The 16,765-nt window shown below is 38.2% G+C and overlaps 1 protein-coding gene and 1 long non-coding RNA gene across 2 annotated transcripts; one reads left to right on the top strand and one right to left on the bottom strand.

Annotated features, from left to right (window-relative positions):
* The first annotated feature begins 692 nt into the window (after positions 1-692).
* Positions 693-5,047, top strand: LOC117306837. Its single transcript, XR_004520994.1, has 2 exons — positions 693-2,611; positions 2,962-5,047. It is a non-coding gene; the product is annotated as an uncharacterized LOC117306837 (long non-coding RNA).
* Positions 5,048-7,839: 2,792 nt separating this feature from the next.
* Positions 7,840-16,141, bottom strand: LOC117306836 (WD repeat-containing protein 82-like). The gene is made up of 8 exons (XM_033791377.1): positions 15,735-16,141; positions 14,487-14,651; positions 14,109-14,208; positions 13,310-13,426; positions 12,249-12,404; positions 11,638-11,707; positions 10,475-10,620; positions 7,840-9,771 (listed from the first exon to the last, which is right to left on the bottom strand). The coding sequence occupies exons 1-8, from the start codon at positions 15,896-15,898 to the stop codon at positions 9,742-9,744; spliced, it is 948 nt and encodes a 315-aa protein (XP_033647268.1). The 5' UTR covers positions 15,899-16,141; the 3' UTR covers positions 7,840-9,741.
* Between the last annotated feature and the right edge of the window lie 624 nt (positions 16,142-16,765).

Here is a 16,765-nt window from a genome sequence, read left to right as displayed (position 1 = left end):
AAAAATCAGGAAAATGAATAAGAAACTGAAGTATATGGTTTTGTTTGAGATTTGTTGTTTTTATGTTCAGGAAACATAAGAAAATGCCAATTGATCCCATACCTTTTCTTTGACTCTTTTACTTTAGCAAAATTTTGTCAAATCTTGCATCCGTTTGTGGCTGCTACGGGAATTTTGTGTACAAGTCGTTTGTGGACACTATATTGGTTATATTGTTAAAGGCACTGGACACTAGTAATTACTCAAAATAATTTTGTGCATACTTGGTGACAAGCAACGGAGAGCTGTTGATAGTAAAAACATTGAAGTAACGTAGTTTTTGGGAAAGACGTAATTTTCCACGAATTTGATTTTGAGACCTCAGAATTAGAATTTGAGGTCCAGAAATCAAGCATCTGAAAGCACACAACTTCGTGTGACAAGGGTGTTTTTTCTTCCATTATTATCTCACAATTTCAACGACCAATGGGAGACTTTCTGGGACGATAGAGGGCAGCAGACTTACCGGGTAAATCCATTGTTCTCAGAATTATGCGCATGTTCAGAACTACGTAAACAATGGAAATTTACCCGGTATGTCTGCTGCCACCTAGTGTTGGAAAGTCTCCTATTGAGAATTTCACAGTTTTTTTTTTTTAATGCGTATGTTGAGATACACAAAGTGAGAAGACCAATAGCGTCCAGTGTCTTTAAACAATAGTAAATAGTATTTATATAGTGCAAACAACGCTCAAGACGCCTTACAGATATGAATGGTCTCTAAAGAGTTTTAACTCTTTATTTAAAAATACAACGAAATGAAATACTCTGTATGTCATACAGTACATGTACGTACCAACAAACCAATTGACTCCCTCGTGAGTTGAGTACTATTTTATTTTTATTTTTAATTTGTACATGAGCTATGATTGATATCAGGATGAGAATTTCAATCAAAAATGGCCGCCATTTGATGTGGATGTTGAACATTCCAATGTTAAGTTTCATTGCAATACATTACTTCCAAGCCAATGAAAGTGCATTGACAAAGTTTTTCTCAGTCTTATAACTATCTCAACATTTCTGTAAGCTTTAATATTCCTATGGAATTTGCTTATTTGATTTGAAAAAGAGAAGGGGTGTGGTATAGTGTAAGTTTAGTTTGTTGCCTCAACCTTATTTGTATATCTATGAATAATGCTTTTAGTATGGATTGAAACTTTTTGCGCCTACTTGGGCAAACAATTTGAAATGTAATGGTTTGGTTTTAGCGCTAATGTACTGAAATGTTTTTTTTTCATGCAAACCTTGCAAGAATGTAAGGGGGAAATTGTGTTCTCCTAAGTATAAGAACAAAGTTTTATCAGCCATTTTGTTTTACTATTTATTGCCTTGATGTACAAATCAGTACAAATGGTGATTGTCAATGATTTGGTCTCTGTTGGAAGATTTGTTTATTTACCCCCATAAACTCTCAACCGAAGCTTGTAGAGTCAATTTCTGTGCCACAAGTAACACATGGCCATTTTTTTGTAACAAAATGGTAAGTGCGTCGGTATCATGGTGTGGTTTGAGTTAGGTTTTAACTATTACTTATTTGCCGTTGGCATCTACTCATAACAAAATAAACAAAAAGAGTTCAGTGGTTACACACCTATGTTCTGACACCCATATGTTTGGACGCCCCTAGTGTGTTTTCCTAATCCTAACCCCAACCCTATGACCCCAACCCTAACCCTAGCATGTAAATCACGAGGGGTTGTGGGAACATACATAAGGTTGTCGGAATATCGGTATGTTGGAATCTAGAGCAGTCGCCGAGTTCATGTCACCATGGTTATGGTAAAGACAAGGGACTGGAGTTTACAAATAGAGACTTCGTTACACTGAGGTCACTACTGTCTTCCCATGGCCTGCCATTTTGGGAGTCAAAGTACATTTGAGATGCTGCGTGCGTAGCCTAAACACACACTGCACAGTAATACACATGGAGCCTAAATATGCACTGCACAGTATAAACATACAGTGATCTTATTTCCAACATGGCTCGTCTGCTCTGGGTAGAAAGGACTTAAGAAAGAAAAAGTCAGTAGAAAGACCCAGTCTGCTCATAGCATTGATTTATGCCTTAAACCCAGTAACTGCTCCTGCACCTGCGAGCTGTCACATCACAGTATAATAATGACTGCATCCTTTGTGATGTGACGGCCACTGCAGGTACATCTGTAGTATGGTAACTGGCATTAGGGTTCATCATCTTATGTAAGCCACTGTCCTGCTGTGATCATGACGACAATCCCTCGTAACAATTTGATGAGCAAATCATTAAAAGAAAAACGTTTGAAAGCATTTCCTATGTTGTTAAATTAGGCATACATAACATGGTAACATTGCATCAAACTTATTAACAGGATTATATTTAACACTTATAATTTTGCTTTGTACCATCCTAGAGAAAGGACCCTTTCTCTATGGTACCATGTGTTAAGCACTGTGTACTCAGATCAGTGCTTAAAAAAAGAACCTCCTTCAGGAAAAACATGCACAGGCATACTACTCAAGCCAACAGTCATGAAGTGTCACTAAATTGGACAGCACCATATGATTTATTTACAACCAAAGCTGCCTATTGGTCATGTATCCTGACCATTAGACTTGTGGACAAGTCATTCAAATTGTTTGGGGTGTTGTGCTCAAGCGGTCTCGGGCGGTGGACTCAAGCTATGTAATTGATAGAATGTGGATTTGAATCCTGGCCTGGTCAGTTGGGACACTTGTAGTGAGGCACTTTATCATAATTACTTCTCTCCACTTAGGAGTACAAATGGTACCATAACCTGCGATGTACTGGCATCCTGTCCAGGCATGTCCAGGGGGAATATAAGTATTCTCTGTTGTTGATACCCAGGAAACTGGGTTTAAACACCAACCTATTGAGCCATATTAGATTGGGACAGCCTTTCTTTTTTGTTCACAGTAAAGGTTTGTCATTGTGTAACAGCTCTTTTGTGACTGCCCTCTTGCGAAACTGCTTCTCTTTTGATACTGCTGCTTCAGCAAGATACTGCTGCTTCAGCAAGAGTTCTGCTTTCATGACTACTGCCAGATCCAGCATTTTCGTGAGTGCGGTTACAGTCATATGGAGCCATTACGCTGCTACTGCAACAAACATTAATGACTTGTCCACAAATCTGCACTTACCATAAACATTACCGGGTACACATAATTAGATCAAAAGTACTTACATAAAGAGCTATTATCTGTGATTTTGTTGTGTTTTGTTAGTTTCTTCACAGACTGTGATTACTTTCAACAGTAGCCATAATTAGGCAATCACTTTTTAATTCATTCAAATATATATTAGATAATATGTATTCAATTTTACTATAAGGTGTTATATAATATTATCTAACATGTCTAACTACAAAATAGTGTAAGAATAGGAAAATTGTGATTTTTCCTTCTTTGATGATGCTTCAGTACTTTTAAGTTCGTACAACATTAAAAAGGGTCTGAATGTTTGGACTCATGTCAGTCATGATATCAATGTAGCCAATGAATACATTCAATTCATTTCAAAGAGAGATGTTTGGCCTTTTAACTGACTTAACTTCAATGTGATTGGTTGATGGTGAGCACAACACACACACACACAAGTGTGTAAACACCTGCAATCATGGACCCTCCTTTGTTCAACTTTTTATGATAGCAACCGGGGACCATAATGATTTCCTTTGCGATAGCAACCGTGGACCCATTGTCTCTTTTGTTACAGGTCCCCGGTTTGAATGTGGATACCTACCCACGCACACACAGCTGTGTTTATGGTGTAAACCGAGGACTTCTCTTGGTTCTCCCATTGTTTGGACATAGTTTATCTTTCAGACGTCCCCATTGGTTTTGTACACGTCTTCGGTGTGACTTTTTCCCGGATCCCTTTTGTTAAAGTCCTCGGTTATCAATAGTAGACATACCCACTCCAGAGGTACAGCACACCTACAATATCTGTTAGAGGACACCTATTGTTCTTTCTGTTGTTTTTGTATTGAAGCAATCCCCATTGGTTGTGTACACAAATGACTAGTGAGGACCCATGAAAACATGTTCTTGGAGGGTAGGCGGCCATAAGAACACACTATTCTGTAAACTAACATGGCAGGGTTTCATATAACATGTGTGTTGTTAGCAAAGTGGAGTGGTCCCCTGTCTTTATCCTAAATCAGGATTAATTTGCAGACCAAGATTTTAATGGTCAAGATTACACGCATTTCTTTCGCAATGTTTTTGTTACAACTATAACAACTTACGGTAAAAAATAACATACATGTAGGGCTAGAAAGCTCAGTTGGTAAAGCGCCTGCACATAAAAAAAGGTGTCCAAACGGGGAGCAAGTATTTGTCAATATTTATTTACCAAACTTAAAACCCTCACAAGTTGCTACTTGTAAATGGGTCTCAAATTTAAAACATAGCTCTGCATAGCTATTGGACAAATTAGTGCTTTGAGACGCCAGTTGTGCTTAATTTTGTTTTGCTTTTTTCATATCATGGCATCTTAAAGTTTGTCGTGGGATAATGGAGTAGCTTTTTAAAGCACAGTTGTGATAGTAACCTTTTGATGAGCTATTTATTCTAAAAGCTGTGTAATATGTGGTAGGTAAAAATTGTTATTTTTTTTTAAATTGTGACTTTGCCAGACAGCCAGCCAGAACGAGAAATGCTTTCTTGTAATTATTTTAATTCTTGAGAAGGATTTAACCATGTATTATTGATTATATTTTTAATATAAATATTAATTTAATTTGGGAATTTGCCTTAATAAGGACATAACTACGCAGAGGTAGTACTAAGAATTTGGTTAAATTTTGTTGATATTTCCTAGTTATTACAGTATCAAACTCCTATTTAAATTCTGTATCATGTATTTTTTTATATTTGCCAAACCTATTCCTGTCAAGAAGTGTACGTTATAAATTTAATGATAAAATTCAAAAATTATTTCAATGATATTCTAAGCGCCACGTAGGTCGACAACAAATAAAGTTGCAAAACATTATTTTAAAATTTATTTGTGTGTGTGTTTTATTGTGAGATGTATTTTGGTTCGTCATAGAAAATACGATCATGATATTATTTCTACTTTAATCTGATTTAATATGTTTCCCCTAGGGAAATCATTTTAATGATTAGCCTGAAAAGCATTCAAAACCTATACCATGTATAGGTCAACCCTTATAGCCAATAATATTTTCCAACTTTTGTTTCTGGCATGTGCTACAGGTTGCTGTGTGCTGCAGCTTAGAGCAAGTTCGAGTGTGCACAATGGTTAACTAAAGGTTGACCATTTTGACTCGGAACCCAGGCTGGTCGACCATTGGTTGATTCCAGACTCGAGCCCATGGTTTCTGCATGGGTCCCAACAGCATGTTCCATTCTAACATGTGTTAAGCACAGAGGAGAACCAGTGACACTTTAGCTAAAAGGTGGAAGGTTGACTAGACTACCAAACGAGTCGTTCGGGTGAGTACGTAACTGCGCATGTGCGTTGCTAGTCTGTGGTTGACCACTGGTGGAATAAATGTGCGCACTCGAACTTGCTCCAAGTGTACATGAAGGTTGTACTGTATATGACCAGGACCCCGTTCCCACTTGACCCCGCAATTTGAGAAAAGGGTGATCAGACCCCGCAATTTCTCAGAAAGGGTGATCAAGCGTAAGTGGGAACGCAAGGGCGACAGGATCACACCCTGCATTTTGATCTACATCGGGAGTAGGATCAAAGCGGGATCTGATCTCGAAAGGGTGATCAACGTTTAGTGGGAACGCAAAGGGCGATCAGACCCTGCAAATTGAGGGCAAACATCCGTTCAGAAAAGGTGGATCAACGCGCGATCATACTCAAGTGGGAACGCAACCGAAATTCACGTACTTTTGCAGGGCCGGGATCTCGTAATTGCGGATCCAGGTTTTTCAGCACACAAACCAAACTTGGGACTTAAGCTGGTAGGCTTGGTAATAAGGGGGGGGGGGTTCTACATCTAACCACTATGTTGGTGGTCTCGCTAGGTTATCAACGATATTGTTTTCTGGTACAACCTGGGAAGCAGCAGGAATTACCTTAAGGGGGATACAACATTTTTCCTTAAGATCTGACATTCTAAGTATTCATACTTCTAACAAAAAACATGCTTAAATCCTTAGTAGCTAGTTTTCTCATTTTCCTCCCATTTTATTACAAAAGGTCACGATAATCAGCAGTTACAGTCCTTCATACAAAAACAAAAGTTTCTATTTACATAATAAAAAAAAGAGTGTCATTTCAGTGGAAAAGAAACACCCAGCCGAAATGAAATTGTTTATAAAAGCAAAGTGATGAAATATTTCTTGCAAGAGATGCATTTGATATCATTACCTACCACTGTGCAATTTTTTTTCTTCAAAAAGCATCTGCATTTGTGGTACAGTGTGGGCAATGCACACAGTGGGTTCTTTTATAAAGAAGAGGAAATCAGTTGACACGCTGAAAAGTTTAATGCCTGCCAGACAGGACCAAGTTAAATGTCGATGTAATGCAAAGTTATCAAGAAACACACAATGAAAGTCACCTGTGAAAGTTTCAGCTGTACACATAGTGTCTACTTGTTGAGACAACAGCCAAAAACCGTCACAATATTTGCATCAAGAATGTTGATTCCATCCAGGTGTAATACCAGGTGACAGCGGGTATCAACAGCAGAAATCACAAATGGAAATTTGAATGTTCAAAAGTCGCCTTGAGATAAGTTTTGGGGTATCAATTTGTTTGACTTTCTTGTATTGATTTGTAATCAACAGAGGCATTTCAGACAAAATAATTTCACAGGATGCTACCGTTACTATATTCATAACAAGGAGGTTTTGGGATAGAATTTTTTTTCAGTGTCATTACTAAAGTATGACCCTACCTTAGCTTGATTTTACAAAAAGATATTGGATGAATTATGCTTTCACCATAGTATTGTGATATTACACCACCTCGGCAATTAAGATTGATACACATCTTAACATCAATCTTATATACCTGATCAAACAACTAGTTATCAATTTTAACCAAAATGCCAGATCACGCTTGATCAAAAAATTATAAATTGAATCATGTATTTGTAACTGGGACTCCATTAATTCAAACTTCAGTAACAACAAATCTGTTTTCGGCATTCACATCCAAAGTATAAACATGGTATTTTACACAGCCAACACAATTTCACACCCAATACATTTCCATGTGTTAACTGTGACCATTAACCCTGTTTACTACCTCAATCCTCTGATATCCTCCTCTCCTATATCACTCCAATAGGACATGGACTTAAATAAGATTAGAATCTCAGAATACACCATTTTTTTATTTTAGCCCCACAACCTGCGGTCGTATCCTTCATTTCAGCAAAAGAGGATATAGAAGGATTGGGATTAATATGTACCTTAATTTTGTGACATCCGTACAAAAAGACAGGAAGACTCGGTTCCAAGTCTGTGATTGTGGTTTTTAGTCTACCTGATAGCCATTAAAGCGCCCTCTGTGGATTAACCTAAGCCATTGAGATTGCTAGTCAGGGCGTTTGATAGCTTATCTGTGACGGCGTTTTGCTTGGTTGAGAAATAACCGCCATCTCAGACTTGAAATTAAGTATACAAAAAAGGCTTATCACAACCTGTGTGTTTTGTCATTATCTCACAGATTGTGCATTGTTACGATTTCAAACCCATGTTATGTGAAGACCCTTTTTGAGTGATCAGATTTCTGCATGTGGGTTCGAACCCCACCCGAGTAAAATGCCTGTGTGGCTTTTTCTCACAAAACTCGGGAAAGTACAGAGTATACAGTGCTTAAACACATCGTTGTATGGGTAAACCAAATAATACTCTTTATCCCGATGCAAATTTAACATCCATTAAGATTTTTGCATCGATACGACATTTTGTTTCTTTTGCTTTCCAACATTTCCACTGATAACGTGACTATCTAACTTTGTTAAATAGAGATCACTCTACATTAACACTACAATGTACATATTTACAAAACAGTGTTGTAGGCTACTGAACGTCACACACACATTATTATCCCAAACCCCAAGTATCACAGAGCTGCTAAGCACTGAGATGATCTGCTTTGCAAAATTGGGGTTACTAGCCAAAATGAATCATCTTCCAGCACGCGCTAATCCACCATTCAGATGCTCGAACTACTAGGGGGATAAAAACATATATACTACTTCCTCTGTTTTTGTTGCACAGTGCGTATTCTGAGTGTCAATGCATCACGCTCCGTATACGGACAGTGCAAAAATTACATTCTAAACTTTGTGTGCTAGCATGCTGTTCGTCGCGAAATAATGTTCTGAAAGTTAAAACTTTGCGCGATGCACGTGAGACTGGAAGATAAATTCATTATAACACCCGCGCTCGTGGAATACAAAAAAATATAGCGCGTCTGCGTCCCATATCCAACTCGCCCTTCGGCCTCATTGGATAAGGGACGCAGAAGCGCTACATTTGTCCATATTCCACTCGCGCTTGTGTGATAACTTATAATATGATTTATAACTGTTTTTGTTACTGGGTCCCTGAATAGTCATGCTTAGCAAACTAATTTGTTAAGCAATATTTCCTCCTAAGCAGCTCTGCAAAACGGATCACCCAAGTAATATCGTTGAACAAGAAATTGCAATTTTGTTTGCAGAATCCATTTACAAACTCTATGACAATTGGCCCCTTGCACAATGTAGAGCCCACTTACACATGCCTACCCTGCCTGCAATCAAAGGAACCGACTCCCAAAATGGTGGAAATGTTAGAATGGAATTCTTTGCTTACACAGCAAGCGCTAAATTTCTGCCAAGAAACGTGGAGTACGCAAGTGCACAAGCAAAGATTCTTTGCTAACATGTGAAACAACCTTGACGCAAGTACAGAGCCATAAAATTGAGCCCTGGTTTTAATCATTACAATAATCTTGGTTCCGCCATTTTGGGAGTTAATGTCCCCGTTTGTTTATACAGTCTCACAGGATTTTAGGCCACAGTGTTTACACGCTTACCGTCATGTCTCTGTGCAATTGGACTCCCAAAATGGCGAGGGCATGTGACAAACAGTAGTGGCGTTAGTTCAAGGGGTTAATATGTGAAAAATGTTTGTGTTCATTTTTTCCCATTGAGGCTATTTCATTGGTGTCTCTGTTTGACTCACACTTTCTGGTTCACATCATGTGATGCCCTCTTTACCAATCACAAGCATGACAAGACTGAATATTTGTAGGAGGTGTTTAAAAGGGTTTGCCGTTAACTTTTTCAGTGACTAGCTAGCAGGACACGTCAGCTTTCTCACTGGTTCGTATTTTGAGATTTCCTTTCAACCATTGTAGCATGGACTAATTTGATTTGAAGCAATAATGATCATTCAGTGGTTGATGTGTAGTAATGGCAGACAATCAACTAGCCAGCCGAGATAAATGGACAGATTTCTGACTGGTCCTCATGTGTTTTTACTGGCATTTAGCGAGAGCTGAACACTCAATGTTAAAGGGGGAAGGCTGACGATATGATGAGGTCTCGATGTTCGATGTCTATGAAGAATGTCAAACAGTGTATATTCCCATTGCAACAGCAAGCTTCCATGAAGTTCTGTACACATTCACACATACAGTTCGCATTTCCAAAATTTGATGTTGAAAGCACACTGCAGCAGCCAGTCTGAGCTTCTCCCGTCTCTACTTTGTTCTTTTCACTCGTCTATACTTGGTAACCAAAATGCCTGAGGAAAAAATAATAATAATAATACAAACATTAAAGGCACTGAACACTATTGGTAATGTAATTACTCACAATAGTTGTTAGCATAAAAACTTACTTGGTAACAAGCAATTGAGAGCTGTTGATAGTATGAGAAACAATTGAGAGCTGTTGATAGTATGAAAAACGGCTCCCTCTGAAGTAACATAGTTTTCGAGAAAGAAGTAATTTTCCACGAAATTTTTTGAATTTGAGTTTGAGACCTCAAAATTAGATTTTGAGGTCCCATAATCAAGCATCTGAAAGCACACAACTTCGTGTGACAAGGGTGTTTTTTCTTCTAGTATTATCTCGCAACTTCAACGACCAATTGAGTTCAAATTTGTAGAGGTTTGTTATGCATATGTTGAGATACACCAAGTGAGAAGACATGTCGTTGACAATTGCCAAACAAAAGGATTTAGCTGAAAATTTTGAACCCAAAAATGGGTCTGTAAAATTAGTTTTTTTCCCTTACACTGATGTATATACTCAGTACTTTCCAGAGTTCTGTGAAAAAATCAACAGGCAAATCACTCTGGTACAGTACGTGGGTCTCATAAACCAAACACAGCTCTGCATATCCGCCATAAGCATAATGAGTGCTTTGAAATGGCAGTCCAATGTAAATGACGCCCTTCATAAGAACTTTGTATTATAAATGTAACAATTGTCTGGATACCTACCATATGTTGTGCTGCCGTTGCTAGCATCATAAACTTGGGGTTGAACTGGATACAGTGCATTGGTGACTCACAGTGCTTGGATTCTAATACGGCAGTCTTGGTGCCATTCTCGGCATTCCATACATGTACTTTACCGTTCTGTGAACCTAAGAGACACACAAACATAGCCATGTGTCATTAGTTTGTCATGCATCAGAAAGATGTACAGCAAGAGGGCATGGACAAATAGTTGTAGTGAACAATTTCAACTCATTTCTCCTGGTTGTGCAGCCAAAAACTCTCAGAAAAGTGAACTTAATCACAATTGACCCCTTGCACGCACGTCACACGCGGCGACTGTGTCACGCTCACCACTTTGGTGGTCAATAGGTTAACTTGTAAACGCTGCGTCCCCTTCACTAAATAACGCACAGTGACATTGTCCACCAATATGGTGCATCCAAGATTATTCTGATGATGACAGCAGGTGAATTGGGTCAATACTAGCTAAGAACCCAATTGACAGAAGACAGGGAAAGAAGTTTCAGTTTGAATTGTGGCAAGAAAACCGGGGCCCCCAGACAATTATTCCAGAGTGAACTCATGCAGCCAGGTAGTGACTAAAAACCCAATCCACATACGTGTAGTGTCCCTGGTGTGACTTGAACTGGGGTCTTAAAGGTAAAAAGCAAAGAAACCACTACGCCAACCTGACCATCGAGTTGGAAGATTTATCACTTCTTGGATTTATTTCCCTAGTTGATATTGAGAGTCCAGAATTGAGAGTCACTCTAGTCAAGTACTAAAACTCGGGGTTTTCCCCCATTAACAAACTAGCATATGGAACCAAATAGCGAGAGTTGTAGGCCGTCACACAGGTTATGACTGATAGAAAAAAAAAAACTAAATCCAGGAAAACTTTCTTTGTTTGTTAAGATTTAAGATCAAGATTTAAGATCATATTTTTTTGATTTTTATAAACCATTTAATAGCTCATAATCACAAAGTAGAACAACAATCAAGTAAAAAAGGGGTTCAGAGAACCTAATTTAATTCAGCGTACTTCAGCAAAAGTTTTGAGTCTAGAACTTTTTTCTTGCTCTAGTCCGAGGAATTCAATTAAGTTCAAGGCAATTCAAGGCCTCAAGATGAAAACCTAAGTACAGTAAGATAGCATTGCTCACCTGATAAGACGTATTTGGCATCGGGACTAAATGATGATTCTAATAACAACCCTTTCTGGTTGAGATGACCCTGCAACAAAACAAACATGTTATTGAAAAAATTTGCTGCAGCAATTATTCGCTCAAAAGTCTAAGATCACAGATTGACATAGAACCAACATGGTCCAATGATAATGATAGTAGAAAACATCCCTTAAAATATTATTGTCTAAAATATAATATTTGATTAGAAATATACGATCTAATTCCGCGTTTGGAGTTCATCGCTCAGCGAACAGTTTATTCATTTTTTTTTAATCGATGTCATGCAATATGTGTAATCGGTTGTCCAATATTTTCTTGTGTCCCAGATGGCCGATCGATCTGAAACTTCTCTACAGGTTTGCAGTTTATGTATATGTGGTGGATTACATAAAGTGCTTACACTGCAGATAACGGTTTTGTTAGCTAAAATCAATTCTGTACAGTTTAAATATACCCCCCCCCCAAAACGGTAAAAAACAAAAGCGAAATTGACTTGGTAAATTTAAATCTCATTCCGGTCAGTGTGTCTTTTGTTCACCTCCAAATTAAAAAAACGAATCATGTCAGAAATGAAAACCTATTTTTACCATAAATGTTTGTTTTGGTTGTCCACTGAATGCATCTACCAATCTTATGACAGCACCGTTGGTGGATATAAGAATCAGTTTGCCATCAGCGCTGAACTTGAGCGACGTCCAATCACAATCTCTGTCTTGTTGTAACCGGAAGGTTGTAAATGGACCCTGCAAATCAAAAAATCAACCAGCAAATAAAACACAGTAATAAATGAGAACTTATTCATACGACCTATGTGCTGTATATGTAATGCACTGGGTTTCAGGTCTTGCACTTCTTTCTTGAAGGGGCACAGCAATTTTCCTCCAGTATATAAGGGCCACTTCTTTAAAGACACTGGACACTATTGGTAATTGTCAAAGACTAGCCTTCACAGTTGGTGTATCTCAACATACGCATAAAATAACAAACCTGTGAAAAATACCCTTGTCACACGAAGTTGTGTGCTTTCATACGGTGTATGCTCGATTTCGAGACCTCATATTCCAAGTCTGAGCTCTTAAAACCAAATTCGTGGAAAATTACTTCTTTCTCGAAAACTACATTACTTTAGAGGGAGCCGTTTCTCACTGTGTTTTATACTATCAACCTCTACCCATTACTCGTTACCAAGAAAGGTTTTATGCAAATAATCATTTTGAGTAATTACCTATAGTGTCCACTGCCTTTAAGGAAACCTTCCTCAGGGCACACAGGTTATTAAAGGAGTCTGTTCGATTGGCTGTCAAATTCTACCAAAACGTTAGTGTAATATGTAACAGACAGTTGATGACAATGATTACCTACAGTCACTGACTACAAGTTGATGATAATGATTACTGTACAGTCACTGACTACAACTGTCTGTTACATATTGACTTCAACTATCACAATAAAGCTGTGGTAGAATTTGCCAGCCAATCGACTCCCTAACATTGCGACCATGATGTGGATTCATGTAAGGGTCTATTTAATAAAGTTGTCAACCCCACTGCCCCTGTAATGGGCAGCTTGCAAGGTACACAAATATAGGAGTACTTTAACTGTAATTACTTCTCATTTATCTCAACATATGTTCCTTTTTCAGACATACCTTGTCAAATGACCTCAGGTCATAGAGTTTTATAAGTTCAGAGTTGACACCACATGCAAATATCAAACCCTCTGGGTCAAATGATGCCACAGGCCTGCCTTGTAAATGCATCAAACCCTGTCAAGAAGAATAGTAAGAAAAATAAGAAAAGCATGTTGAATCAAGTGATTTTGACTGTTAAGTGAGTTTCTCGGTCAGAGAGAGTAGAGAGGGTAAAACTAGCTGCTGGAAACTGCTTACCAACCAAAAGGACTATGAAAAAAAAAAAAAACATTATCATGCTGCCTCCATCTTGGTCATGTTCCTCGTATCGAATAACAATAATGAATGCTAATAATCATTTTGAAAAAATAGAACCAGACTATTTAGTTATTCCAGCCTCGGTTTGGTTACATTGATATCCATGGGAGAAATTCAAGATGGCTGCACCGTGATAAAGGTCTATAGTGACAATAGTCAATAACCTGAGATTGCGAGTTGCGACCCGAGTCTTCAGCATTCGAGAAAGACTCTACTACGGTTGAAATGACTAAGGTCATTAACTTTTGAAAAAAATAGTATAACAATTACACAGGTTCCACCCTCTGTTTAAAGGTGCATGACAAGGTTCATAAAAAACAGGTACAATTATCGCAACACGGTAAACAATTGAAGCAATAAAATGAAAAGAGAATTTTTCTTAGAAATAACAATGAGCATTCAAAACAAACAATATGTAAATTACTAAAAACATACAATGAATTTGTTCACTTCTCTCTGTACATAGCAGAGAAAAATAAGAAACAGGCTTTAATTTTACCTGACAGTTTGGTGATCGCAGGTCCCATAGTCTAACCGTCTTATCTAAAGAGCCAGAGAGGAAACTGTCATCTATTGGAGACATACTTAAACTGACAACCCTGCAAAATAATGGATCAAGTACACACTAGCTTTAGTCTAAGAGTAAAACAAAAATTTTCAATACATGTATACAATCAAGCTGCAGTTATATTTAATAGATTCCCAGAAATGACCACTGACCAGGGTTCTCCCGTGCACAAGCTAGAATTGGGCTGATGCGCGCAAGTTGCATGCAGATACGTGTACATTTCCACCAATACTCGGTTAAGATTTAAGAATTTGCCAATAATGGTTAGGAAACGGTTCAATTAGAGGGCAAACGAAGATTGAGTCTTACTTCTTTGTATGTCCAGAGAAGTAGCGGATGTATTTATTGTCATGAAGCGAGAGATAGCGAATATTGTCGTCCATCTTGTTTGATGTGTAGATGACCGTGTTAACAGCATGTGTGAATCGGATCATGTCTACTCCATACTTCTTACTGTAAAGTGTCTTCTTTGGTCTGGGGAAAAAGGAAAAAATATACATTTTATTATCTATAACTTGGACTACAAACAAACAAACAAACAAACAACTTTGTGTTTTTTTGACAGATTTTTGACTTTATTTCCAGCTCCAAAAAAACTTTAGTCTAGAGCAACTGGTGGTTCATAAATCATTGACGGAATATGAATATTTTTCAGTGAAAAGGTAGCGTTCATTTGTGCAGTACTAAACTTGCCGTGTCTATATCAACAAGCCGTCTGTCATCTGAATGGAAAGCACAGTCTCGTTATAATCTTTGGCGCATGTGTATTCGGTGAACTCCAATTCATCCATTCAGACCATTAGAACCAATAGAACAAGATTTGTGCTCCCAAACAAGTTATTTAGTTACACCCCAAAATAAAACGCCTACTACGGAGCATCTTCTTCAGGCAAGCGCATCAACATATTAAATCGGAGTCTAGAGTCCAACAACGTAGACCCAGTAACTGGGGCACTGTACTGTACTCCTTTTTTTTTCTAAATTTGTCATTATTTGTTATCGGTCGTGCTAGTACAACCGACAATGACAGTGATTCCCCCACTTACTGGGTCTATTGAAGGCCTGCAGTGCATGCATAATAAACAATGCTGCAGGCAGGGTTAATGAATGAAGGATTAAGTGGGGCCAGACAGAGTTTTTCCCCAAATCCTCCTTTATTTCACTTCTACTTCTACTTGGATACTCGGTAGGGTCCATAAGACAGGACAGATCGTAAAAGCCGAGGGACTACCTGTCCTACCTAGCCCCACTTGTGTGGCCAAGGATTAAACACAGTCACAAGTGGGCTATACCTGTCCATGAGCGGTGCAGGATGCGTTTGTACAAGGTGCAATACCATCATAATGAGCATGATGACTGCAAAATGAAACTTGGTCAAGGGCCTGTCCCCTATTAATTAAGGACTCATTCAATTTGACAAATAAAGCTCTTCACTTTAACATCATGATCATCATCATCATGCACAATGCACACAGCACAGTTCCTACACTAAGACTTTAGAGTAAAGGATTCAAATGTCATTAATTACAAAACCACATCATCTATCACATGACATACTTTCCCTCCAAGCAATCATAGATAACAATAGAGTCATCTTCACTGCTCGAGATCATTGTCTCTCCATTGTGCGAGAAGTCAATGCTGTTTATACGCTCGGTGTTCTGGTCCTTGAATAATTTCGCCACACGAAAGCTCCGCATCACCGAGTCGGAGAGCTTCATTTTGTTCACCCTCTTGCGGTCGGTCTCGAGAGAAAAACACTGTCCAAATATTCCTGCTGTTGTCTGCCACCGTTTACGATGAGAAAATGTTAAACTTCTGCCTCATATAATCCGTGGGAAGAATTATTTACGATGCTGTTTACTTCCACCATAGTTGACGTACACGTAGCCATTCATAATGCACGAAGTACAGTGCAAGACACTAATTAAATTTTCAGTTTGATGATATGGTGGATTTCTGAATGAAACATGGGGCATACAAAATGAACACATGGTGTCATTTCGCCCCATACCGAATGTCTACGTCTAAGTCGCCCCCGTCACGAAGACGCCAACTAGCAAGGGCGCCCTCGTACGTTCAAAACCATCATTACGGACCGCCGCGCGCGGGGCCCAATTTCATTTATATTATAGATCTGTACAAAAATTTGCATACCATGACATTTTTGCCCTGATAAAAACAGGATTACCAACCAAATTGCAAAGTGATTTTCAGATTAAGCAAAGAGCAGCTGAATACCAATAACAAGCAATAATGCAAAACATGCAAATTTGGTTAGTATTGTGGAATAAATTTCATGCTAAACACAATTGTGTGTGTCAGTCAGCTCTATGAAATTGGGCCCAGGTGAAGGGCAAGAAAAGTATGAATTTAGCACAAAACGAATAATATGTTTAAAAATTAATCAAACAAAACAAACAAATAAATAAATATGCAAGTATGTGAAAAACAGTGAGTAAGTAAATAAGTATCAACCCATCAACTAACAAACAACAAAATAAGTACAGAACAAACAATATGAATGAATGAATGAAAAGGGGAATATATTAAATAATAAAATAAAATAATAAAGATGGTGAAAACAT

This window comes from Asterias rubens, chromosome 2, assembly GCF_902459465.1.
Source record: "Asterias rubens chromosome 2, eAstRub1.3, whole genome shotgun sequence".
Taxonomy (NCBI): Eukaryota; Metazoa; Echinodermata; class Asteroidea; order Forcipulatida; family Asteriidae; genus Asterias; species Asterias rubens.
The sequence above is the reverse complement of the archived record's forward strand: the minus strand, read 5'-3'. Positions and strand labels throughout refer to the sequence as shown.

What these genes read in the sequence shown, in the direction of transcription:
- LOC117306836 (XM_033791377.1), bottom strand. Translation starts at nt 15,898, where the DNA reads ATGAAGCTCTCCGACTCGGTGATGCGGAGCTTTCGTGTGGCGAAATTA. An exon ending in TGCGATCACCAAACTGTCAG is followed by an intron (nt 13,427 to 14,108) that starts GTAAAATTAAAG and finishes TCTTCTTGACAG; the next exon opens with GGTTTGATGCATTTACAAGG. An exon ending in TGCCAAATACGTCTTATCAG is followed by an intron (nt 10,621 to 11,637) that starts GTGAGCAATGCT and finishes TGTGTCTCTTAG; the next exon opens with GTTCACAGAACGGTAAAGTA.